Source organism: Asterias amurensis, chromosome 17, assembly GCF_032118995.1.
Source record: "Asterias amurensis chromosome 17, ASM3211899v1".
Classification (NCBI taxonomy): Eukaryota; Metazoa; Echinodermata; class Asteroidea; order Forcipulatida; family Asteriidae; genus Asterias; species Asterias amurensis.
In genome coordinates this window covers 9,321,686-9,333,283 of record NC_092664.1, presented here as the reverse complement: position 1 = coordinate 9,333,283, position 11,598 = coordinate 9,321,686, and the positions used below count along the sequence as shown (strand labels likewise).

The 11,598-nt window shown below is 40.0% G+C and overlaps 1 protein-coding gene across 3 annotated transcripts in view; it reads left to right on the top strand.

The window, feature by feature from the left end:
- The first annotated feature begins 427 nt into the window (after positions 1-427).
- The window catches only part of LOC139950051 (uncharacterized), a 59,676-nt gene continuing 48,505 nt past the window's right edge, over positions 428-11,598 (top strand). For 2 of the 3 annotated variants that reach the window (XR_011787618.1, XM_071948679.1), the window contains exons 1-3: positions 428-490; positions 1,022-1,091; positions 3,406-3,513. Coding sequence is in view for 2 of the 3 variants with exons in the window: in XM_071948679.1 (XP_071804780.1) it covers positions 3,485-3,513 (29 nt within the window). In the remaining variant the exon portion in view is untranslated. Of the gene's footprint in view, positions 491-1,021; positions 1,092-3,365; positions 3,514-11,598 lie in introns of those variants that run through there. The other variant, XM_071948680.1, reaches the window with a different exon arrangement.

The following is an 11,598-nucleotide window of genomic DNA, read 5'->3' as shown; positions in this document are numbered from 1 at the left end:
TACACCAAGTGAGAAGACTGGTCTTTGATAATTATTAATAGTGTCCAGTGCATTTAACAACCTTTTGTTTTTACGACACGTCACAAAAGGTAGATACTCTTCATTAAGCCATTTATGTTTGGTATCCCTATTGTCTTAGGATCTACAAGTAATTTTCGCCAGCCCTTTATGGCGTCAAAACTTGTGTTTTTTTATGAATTTATCCGACGTCTAAAATCAATGATGGATTGTGACATATCCATATTATGAACTTGATATTGAACTTGAACATTGACTCTCCCTACACAGTAGTGCCCACCGTTAATATAACGATCTTGCGTGTACATAAATTGGACTTTGTGTTGATTTAGTAGTAGACAAAGAGGATTATGAGAAAATATGTCAATCAGCATTTTTGCGCCTTTTTTCTTTTCTTCTTCTTCTTTTTAGTAGCTGCCATTTGCCGATATACCAACCAACATGACAAAGTGGTGTCAGCTCCCAAACAAAGGTATGGCCTCACGTGTCTACCCACCATAGCAGTCTTTCTCATGAAACAGTTTCGACAAAAAAAGAAAGAAATATTCATAAAAGCTTGCAAGGCAATTATTCCTTGTTGATACAAAGCAGTCAATATTTTCACGAGACCCTTGTCTTAGAAAAAGCCTGATATACCATGAATCACGTATAAAATTAACCCTTTTGCAAGCGCACTTTTCAAAGCTGTGTTTCATAATATTGTGTTCAGACACCATTTGTGCGTTTGCATAGACGATCATTATAGTTGAAAGATTGAGGTTAGTCAGGTTTTGCTCAGTGGTATCTTCTTTTCAACTCTGTTACCCTGTTTCCGACCCTGGTTCGGATTCTGGTTGTGACCTTGGTATATGATCCTGGTATATGACCCTGGTTCCGACCCAAGACCTGAACCTTCTGTGGATTTGGTTTACAGTTCCTAATTGCTCTGGTGTTGCCATATTATCAAAGTTGTTTTCCCTCCCACATCTAAAACTGACACTTCTTCGTCAACTTCTCCACACAGGTATCTCCAAGCCTATACGCGTCGCAGTGTTATGTCGCTTTTGGGGGCCTTCGGTTTCATTCCCAGAAAGGTATACAAGTAACAATAATAACATTATATTATTTAAGATGTAACTAATTACCATCCTCCTGTTTTTAATCAAACCACACAATGCAACAAACTTGTGACAACATCTTCAAATTAGGAGGTAATTACATCTTGTCAATAGCGATAAGAATGGTTTGTATTTCGTTAGTGATGTTGCAGGTTACATTATTATTGGGTGCGTTCGTTTAGCTTCCCTGCGACCCCGGTGTGTGGCGGTTTTTTTTTTCTAGGACGAACGTGGGTAATTATCTGCACACGTTCGTCCTGGAAAAAGAAAAAGCCACACACACTGGGTCGACCCAGGGAAGCTAAGCGAACGCACCCAATATGGAGTTTACACGTGGGACTGATAAGCACGCAGAGTAGCTATTAAAAGCACAACGGAAGTAGTCTTACCACAAAAGAGTAAGCAGCAAAACCGCCGTTCGATTTATGACTTGTATCCTGCTCATTATGCTATATAGAGACTTGTTAGGCAATACTTTCTGCTTAAAGACAATGGCAAAGACCCGTCTTCTCACTTGGTGTATCTCAACATATGGATAAAATAACAAACCTGTGAAAATTTGAGCTTGATTGGTCGTCGGAGTTGCGAGAAAACTATCAAAGAAAAAATCACCCCTGTCACACGTAGTTGTGTGCTTTCAGATGCTTGATTTCGAGACCTCAGATTCTGAACTTGAGGTCTCGAAATCAAATTTGTGGAAAATATCTTCTTTCTCGAAAAACTATGTCACTTCAGAGGGAGCCGTTCCTCACAATGTTTTGTATTATCAACCTCTCCCCATTACACTTTAGCAAGTGAGGTTTTATGCTGATATTTATTTTGAGTAATTACCAATCCACTGCCTTTAAGCACCCCTTTGGAACCCTGGTTGTAAAAATGGTAAAAGTAAAATTTGCTCACCCTTTTTTGAAGAAGAAGAAGAAAATGGGAAACTTCTCTCCGGATATTGTGATGTGACAGCTCTGTGATTAATATGCTTACGCTAGATGAACATAATAATTTTTACTGCCCCTGTTTTCGAGAGGACGAAAATGCTAGATTTTAACTCTCCGAATATTGTGCCAGCTCTGTGATTTAATAACCTTTAGCCAAATATAAATTTTAGATGTTACTATAAAACCGGTACTGATTTTGCTCTACCTTTTTTTTTTAAGAATAAGAAAATGTAAAACTGCACTGTTTGATCATTTGCCAGCTCTGTGATTAATAACCGTACGCTAAATATAAATGATAAATTTTACGGTAAAACCGGGACTAAGTTTGCTCCCCCTATTTTGAAGAAGAAGAATTGCGAGGAAGAACAACTGTTTGAATATTGTACCAAACTCTGTGATTAATAGCCGTACGCTAGATATAAATTAGACATTTTTACTACACAACCAGTACTGGTGACTGGTGACATTTTGAGAGAACGTGAGGCCTTCACTAGCCATAAAGCCGACGCCGGTGTTTCTGAACGAACTCACGGCACAACCCCCTTTCCAATTGCCGCTCAATCCGTTGGCAAATAAAGACTAATTAGACAACGAGCTCTCATCAATAGCGAACTCGTTAACACTCCAATGCCGTGAACAAAAAAGATGAACAAACAGCACAGATAATATCCGTTCGCAAAGAAACTAAACCCCGGGTGCCATCGGCCACACATCGCTGCACAAAAGACCCTTAATGCCCGAGCAATTAAAATGGTAATCTACAAAAACGAAATTATCCCTATAGCCAAAAATGTCAGCAGCACCGACAATGCCAAGACAGTGCTCTCTATGAGCACAATGAGCCGAACGCGGATGCAGTGCACCGCCCGGCTAAGCGGATGCACTCGCCGCACGTACACTAGTATCAAACGAATTTTTCACCATGGCGCTCTATGTAAATTTGAACAAGCAGTTTTTTACATCCCGAACCCAAAGCCAGAAAACTGCTGTCCAGAAAAATCACCATGCGTGTGCCGACAACCCATGCGACATCGAATCCCATTGGAGATTTGTTAACATCCGTGAGTGACGTCGACGAAATCCTGACCAATCTTGTTGCATCTCATTATACGTCAACCAATCAAGTTCGCGGATACTCGTCAGGAGGCGTGGTTTGGTATGCAAATCGTTACGTGTCACACCTGTTGAGGGAGTAGAGCTTTAATTTGTTGGTTGTCGACCGATAGTATACAAGGGTGGGATTTTTTTAAAGCCTTGAGTTCGGTCCCGAACATAAACACAGAAGAAACGGATAGGATACTTGACAAGAAAGTGAAAGCAGAATTCATCTTTTGTGTCTTCCTCGTCAATTTTAGGGGTTTGGACCGAAGGAGAGAAAGAGACAACACGAAGGGTTTCTGTTGATGTTCATCGGCAACAGATCATCGGGAGAAAATGTCAACTTTACCGCTACCTTTATCCAGGTAAGTTCGATTAGTTAAAGGGAAGTTCTGATTGCAAAAACGGAACCATTTTATTAGCCTTTTTGAGACATGGTGGACACTATACTTGGAGTTTTCTGTTTGGTTTGGGTGTATAGGCCTACAGACAAATTTACTCAAACGTAACGGTGCCGTTATAGAATTGTGTCCGCCATATCTCAAAATGGTTTACTGAATTGTTTTTAAATCGAAAATTAGTTTGTGCAAATCTGTTCATGGTTTTTACAATTTTTAATTTGTTATAGGCTTCCGTATTATTTCAAAAATCACAATTGGTTATTATTTTAACTTTGGCGGTGTGACCCTCTCAAAGTCCCGAATGAGTACGAGGTACGAAGAATGTACGAAGTGTCTTGTGGGAAGGTACGAAATGTCCAAAGTCACTTGGTACCCTGAACAAAGTACGAAGTGTCTTGAGTACGAACTGGTAAAAGTACGAAGTGTCTTGCGTACGAACTGGTAAAAGTACGAAGTGTCTTGAGTACGAACTGTGTTAGTACGAAGTGTCTTGAGTACGAACTGTGTTAGTACGAAGTGTCTTGAGTACGAACTGGTAAAAGTACGAAGTGTCTAGATGCGAACTGGTAAAAGTACGAAGTGTCTAGGATGCGAACTGGTAAAAGTACCATCTGTCCATGGTATAAAGTGTTAAAGGTACCTTGCAAATACAAAGGGGCCAGGGTACGAAGTGGTCAAGGCAGGAAGTGTCCCAAGTCACCTCGTACCTTGCAAATATGAAGGGGCCAGGGTACGAAGTGGTCAAGGCAGGAAGTGTCCCAAGTCACCTCGTACCTTGCAAATATGAAGGGGCCAGGGTACGAAGTGGTCATGGCAGGAAGTGTCTCCAAAGTCATCTCGTACCTTGCAAATATGTAGGGGCCAGGTTACGAAGTGGTCAAGGTACGAGGTGTCCAAAGCCACTTCGTACCTTGCAAATATGAATGGGCCCGGGTACGAAGTGATCAAGGTACGAAGTGGTCAAGGTACGAAGTGTCCAAAGCCACTTCGTACCTTGCAAATATGAATGGGCCCGGGTACGAAGTGGTCAGGGTACGAAGTGGTCAAGGTACTAAGTGTCCAAAGTCACTTTGTATTTATCTTGCAAATACACCGCTGGCTGTTGGTTCGTTGTGAACGCGCTTTCATAGTCTTCTTTATCGTATGAATTATACTTTGCTTTTACGTAAGTTGTTTTGTCTATTGTAAGCTCAACGTCTTGATACTAATTGTTTGGTATGCCCGTGCACCGATGTGTGTTAGCACTGTAAGTCTACTTGTTACTTCCCTGAGTTCTGTGGAAAAGTTCACAGGCTTATTATTCGGGTGGGATTCGAACCCGAGACCTTTGCAATTATGTATAGAAGTGTCTTTAGTGATATTTTTATCTAAAACTCCCTTAGTTTTGTTAAAGACAGTGGACACTATAGATTGGTAATTGTCAAAGACCAGTCTTCTCACTTGGTGTATCTCAACATATGCATAAAATAAGAAACCTGTGAAAATTTGAGCCCAATTGGTCGTCGAAGTGGCAAGATAACTATGAAAGAAAAAACACCCTTTTCAGACGAAGTTGTGTGCTTTCAGATGCTTGATTTCGAGACCTCAAATTCTAAATCTGAGGCCTTGAAATCAAATTCGTGGAAAATTATATTACTTCTTTCTCTAAGACTACGTCACTTCAGAGGGAGCCTTTTCTTACAATGTTTTATACTATCAACAGCTCCCCCATTACTCGTTACAAGTAAGGTTTTATGCTAATAATTATTTTGAGTAATTACCAATAGTAAGTGTCCACTGCCTTTAAGCAGAAAATGTTAAGGTGGCTCTTTCGTCACGCCCACTGACGGATTCTCGATTCGTTGTAGGCAAAACGTTCTGCTATACAGAACTGGCTACAGTTTTATAAGCGACTCAATTTAGTATGACCATTTACGGATTCCTTATTGGGTTATATCGTTCACCATTAATTTGCATTTTTTTTTTGCTGCAGACGTAGTATTAGTATTAGTACTAGTTAAATAGTTTATAATCATGACGTCGTTAAAGGCAATGGACACGTTCGGTAAAGACCGGTATTCGCACTTGGTGTATCCCAACATTATGCGTACAATAACAACCGTGTGAAAATTCGGGCTCAATTGGACATTGAATTTGTAAGAAAATAATGAAAGAAAAAACACCCTTGTTGCATTACCTATATGTGATTGCCATATGCATAACAAAATGCTTCAGCTGAAATATTTTATTGTTTGACTGAGAATATACCTCCTTCTCAAAAACTATGTACCTTCAGATGGAGCCGTTTCTCATAATGTTTTATACTCGTTTACCAAGTCAGTTTAGCTTACAATTATTTTGAATAATTACCAATAGTGTCCAGTCCCTTTAAGTACAATTTGAAAAGCCTTTCATATACATGTAGCCCAATTTGAGAGTAATGGTCGAGCATGCGTGTGTTTGTAAGGTTGTTATTGTTTTTGCAAGGAGATGGTTGCCTGGCACCTAAGTAGCCATTTACCTAAATGTACTCTACTGTAAAATCCGGGGTGTTAAAATTGGCAGCATGGGTGCTGTCACGTACAGAAACCAAACAAAGAATCAACATTTACATCATGGGGTGTTAGAAATAACACACATTTCTGTCAACCCAATTACATTGGTGGTATTATAACACCATACAATGTCAATTTTTGTGTATCTGTGTGAAAACACCCGTGGTGTATTTTTGTTAACACCCAAGTGTTTGAAGTGTCTATGGAAGTAGGCAAATCACTTGATGTTTTTAAAGAAGTTTTCGGCCATACCCCTTGGCGTGTCAGCGCATGAACTCATTCACTTTGCAAACAAAATTTACTTAAAGGCACTGCACACTATTCGTAACTACTCAAAATAATTGTTAGCATAAAAACTTACTTGATAATGAGCAATGGAGAGCTGTTGATAGTACGGCTCCCTCTGAAGTAACGTAGTTTTTGAGAAAGAAGTAATTTCTCAGCTGAGGTCTCGAAACCAAGCATCTGAAAGCACACAACTTTTGTGACAAGGGTGTTTTTTCTTTCATTATTTTCTCGCAACTTCGACGACCAATTGAGTTCAAATTGTCATAGGTCTGCTATTTTATGCATGTTGAGATACGCCAAATGATAGTTTTGTCTATAACAGCAGTACTTCAGTACTTCGTCGAAGTAAAATTTCTCTAAAAATGCCTTAATACTATCTAAAGCTGTTGTTCTTCTTACCACTTTTGCCATTAATTTTCAGAGTCATAACTAAACATGTATACAGACTCCTTTGCGGGTATCTCCAGTTACTTGTGATTGTTCACCCGTTTCTTCGTGAAAAGAGTTTTCCAGTTTTGCATCTATTACTTTGCGTGATTAATATTTTCCGTTTGTGAAAAGGACCTTATTGTTGCAAGCATCTTATGTTTTCTCCACTGGATGTAACTGAAACGAGGCTGAAGGGAGAATAGTCGGGTTGCAACAGTTCATAAAGTCATTGTTCATTAAAGGCAGTGGACACTATTGGTAATTACTCAAAATAATCGTTAGCATAAAACCTTACTTGGTGACAAGTTATAGGGAGAGGTTGATGGTATAAAACATTGTGAGAAACGGCTCCCTCTGAAGTGACGTAGTTTTCGAGAAAGAAGTAATTTTCCACGAATCTGATTTCGAGACCTAAGATTTAGAACTTGAGCTATGACAAGGGTGTTTTTTCTTTCATTATTATCTCGCAACTTCGACAACCAATTGAGCTCAAATTTTCACAGGTTTGTTATTTTTTGCACATGTTGAGATGCACCAAGTGAGAAGACTGGTCTTTGACACTTACCAATAGTGTCCAGAGTCTTTAATTGCAATTGATAATACCGGGAACACAAAGGTGGCGAAAGCTTCAACCATAAACTGATGTTGTATTATTGCGAAGCACCCCATTCATGAAATATTCATCTGTAGGCTGCGTTATGAGTTTATTGAACACAAAATGAGAGCAAAAGATTAATTTCGTCTTCCTATAAAAACCAATCGTGTTTCATACCTCAAGAGGCTGCACTGCAATCTCCTGAATAATTCAACCAAGTCCCCCCAGTGAACCGTCGTATAAAGTGCATTTCATTCAGTACCCTATTTACTGTAGTTTCAGGAAATATTCATACAATATAAATCGCATAAAATCACCACAAAATACACCTTAATAACCCCGAACCGGTGCCATTTACGGGTAAAGTACGATAAACCACTTGTTACCGGGAGAGCGCGTCACCGGTAACCGTACACCCCGGGTCTCCGGCGCGATTCCCCCGGGGATCTCGCTGCCCCGCTACGCTCAGCCTCCGATGTGATATAATTAGACTGATGAGCGGCAAACTCCCCGTGCGTCGTGTCTTTGTTTTTAAGATGACATATCATCCCCCGTTTCGTGTTGATGGGCTGCTTTTAATTTCATGCTTTATGCCCCTGTCTGGACATGTATCTTCATGTCAGGACGTTTAATACACTAATGCACTGCCGGGCGTATACTCATCGTGTATATTAAACAATTTACCTGCGTTCTTCACTAATATTAGTACATGCTCTACTGTGATATGGGTATCAAATGACTCAATTATAAATACAGCAGGGCCTATTACGTAGTTGGAACTTGGTAGCGCACTTCTGACAATATAAACACGTGTAAATCACTTTTCCTGCTTTGTTTAATTTTTTTAGTGAACTGGGGATGAATGAATTATTGTCCCTACCGGTTGTTTTGTCAATGTTATTTGTGACTTGTTTGTAAGACAGATAATAACAATAGGATTACAGACAGTTGGGCACACAAAAAGGGAATAATAGGGGGAAATTAGCTGTACAAATTAAATGTGTCTTTTTGACAAAAAGTAATGGTAGTCAAAAAATTCCTTGTTATTCTTCTGTTGACTAAATTCTATGCTTACATCGTCAAAAGCCAAACACCATGCCCACACCCAACTTTTTGAAAAAGGAAATTTCAGACTTCAATCTCAATTCCGGACCTTTTTAAAGTCTGCTTTTAAAGGCAATGGCCACCTTGGTCATTGTCACAGAACAGGGCCCAATTTCATCATAGAGCTGCTAAGCACAGAAATTTGCTTAGCATGAAATTTCTTCCTTGATAAAAACAGGATTACCAACCAAATTTCCACTTGTTGTCTGCTTATCCCGAAAATCACATGGAAATTTGGTCGGTATTCCTGTTTTTATCAAGGCATTTTTTATACTAAGCAATTTTGTGTGCTTATAGCAGTTCTATGATATTGGGCCCAGTCTTCTCTCTTGGTGTATCTCAAAATTCTGCACAAACCTGTGAAAATTTGAACTCATTTGGTCACTGCAGTTGCAAGAGAATAGCAGAAGAAAAACACCCTTGTTGCATTACTTTGTGTGCTTTCAGATACATAATCAAAGTTGTGAGATAATAATGGAAGAAAAACATCCTTGTCACACGAAGTTGTGTGTTTTTGCGATACTTGATCGATTCAAATACTTTAGTGAGAAATAACTTCTTTCTCAAAAACGACTTCACTTCAGAGGGAGCCGTTTCTCACAATGATTTACACTATCAACAGCTCTCCGTTGCTACATGTAGTTACCAAGTTTTTTTGAGTTTTTGAGTAATTACCAATAGTGTCCACTGCCTGTAATGTTCTTTGAGCTACTTCTCTAGCACTGGAGATTCTGTTCCTAAAAGCTCATAGCTAAATCTCCAAGGGTTACCACCAAAAGCTAGAAATCACCTATCCATTATTCCAATGTAGGCCCTACCTCCTAAAGATCTGGGGCCAATTTCATAGAGCTGCTGAAGCAAAAAAAATTGCTTAAGCACGAAAATAGCTCGCTTGTTTTACACATGTTACTGGCTAAAATTTCATGCCATATACATTGCTTGTGACTGGTATTTAGCTGTTGTTTACTGAGCATAACAATTGAATGGAGTCTTGGCCGGTAATCTGATTTTACTAAGCAAGGATTTTTTTGCTTAAGCAAAATTTTGTGCTTAAGCAACTCTATGAAATTGGCCCCAGGATCGCGGTTTCAGAATATTTTGTCTGCAACGACTCTCACCACTGTCAACTAGAAAGCTCACTTTTAAAGGCGGTGGACACTATTGATAATTACTCAAAATAATTGTTGGCATAAAACCTTACTTGGTAAATGAGTAATGTGGAGCTGTTGATGGTATAAAACATTGTGAGAAACGGCTCCCTCTGAAGTAACGTAGTTTTCGAGAAAGAAGTATTTTTCCAAGAATGTTATTTCAAAACCTCAGATTTAGAGTAAATTTGAGGTATCGAACTCAAGCATCTGAAAGCACACAACTTCGTCTGACAAGGGTGTATTTTCTTTCATTATTATCTCGCAACTTCAATGACCGATTGAGCTGAAATTTTCACAGGTTTGTTATTTTTTGTATATGTTAAGATCAGCAAATGAGACAACTGGTTATTGACTTTTCTCCTGGTGTGGTACCATCTCCTCCCAAAAAGCATCACCCAACCTTACTGTCTGGGCTGCTGCCCCATGTACCCCCCCCCCCCGCCCCCCACCACCGCCGAACTAAAAACCGTGACCAATGACTCTGGTGAAAAGCTCATGTTCGTACTTTACATGTGCCCTTTTCTCCTGGTGGAGTACCTTTTCCTCCCAAAAAGCATCACCCAATCTTTAGGTCTGGGCTGCTGTCCCATGTCCCCCCCCCCCCCCACCACCGCCGAACTAAAAACCGTGACCAATTACTCTGGTGGAAAGCTCATGTTCTTACTTAACATGTGCCCTTTTCTCCTGGTGGAGTACCCTCTCCTCCCAAAAAGCATCACCCAGCCTTACTGTCTGGGCTGCTGCCCCATGTACCCCCCCTACCCGAACTAAAACCGTTACAAGTGACTCTGATGAAAAACTCAAGTTCGTACTTTGGATGGAAACTTTCTCCTGGTGGGGTACCCCTCCCCCCAAAAAAGCAACTTGGCAACCTTGTCCGGGCAGCAACCTCATTAGTTGATACGGTGGATGAGAACTTTTCTCTTGATTCGGGCATGGAGGTAGGATTCGGGGAACCCTTTCCTCTCGAAAAACAACAGCTGTGTCCAGTGGCGAAAAAGAGACACCGTATAAACATCCTGAGAGCCAAGTTCAAATGGTATACGTCGACACAAAACATGAAAATGTTAGCCGGGTATTCCGAACACATAAAATCCGCTCTTTGGATTATTACCATAATAAGAGGGCAACAGGATGCATTCCCGGATGCATATGGCAATGAACTTTACCCCTACCCCCTTTTGTATATGGCACGGAACTAAAGCTCCATCGTCCCACACATCGCCCAATCCATCCCGCACTCTGGTGGCCATTCATGGGGAACCTCATTAACACAATGATAGTCTGACTTCTGTTTTGTTGTATTTTGTTGAATGGTTGGTGATATTAGCCTACGTGAAAATCCACGCGTTATGCAGCTGGGCACAACAGTGTGCATAGTTCACCAATCCCTCCCACCAAAAAGTCATGAAGTTCATAGCTGTGCAAATAATACTGGTATATTATAGGCCTATAAAAGGTCTATGACATTTTAATGTCACAAAGTTTACAGATGAAAAAAATCGTAATCCAAGCCGTTGAGCCAATCCGACCCCGCATTTTTTTTTTCTTCTGCACATTAGGGGAAAAAATGTTCAATGGGATTTGTTTTGTTCTTAATCGTCTTAAAAAAGGGAATTTATACTACAGAAAGAAAAAAATACGTGCGGGATATAGGACCAAGATGGGTTCCCTGTTGTACAATGATTTATTAGGCTCCATTACTGTTATTATGAGGTGGATACTTGACCAATATGGTTGCAGCGGGTGCAATTTCCCCTGCTCATTAGAAATGCCATCCTCAACAATTAACTTTGTTGTTGTTGTAAGGATTCTCTTTTTTTAAATCGGTTTATTAAAGAATAAAACAAAAAAACTGCCAATTGAAAAGCACTACGAGAGTGGCAATTTCGTAGTGCGGAAAACAAAATTGCACTCGGAACTTTTCATCATGGTGCAGCCATTTTGA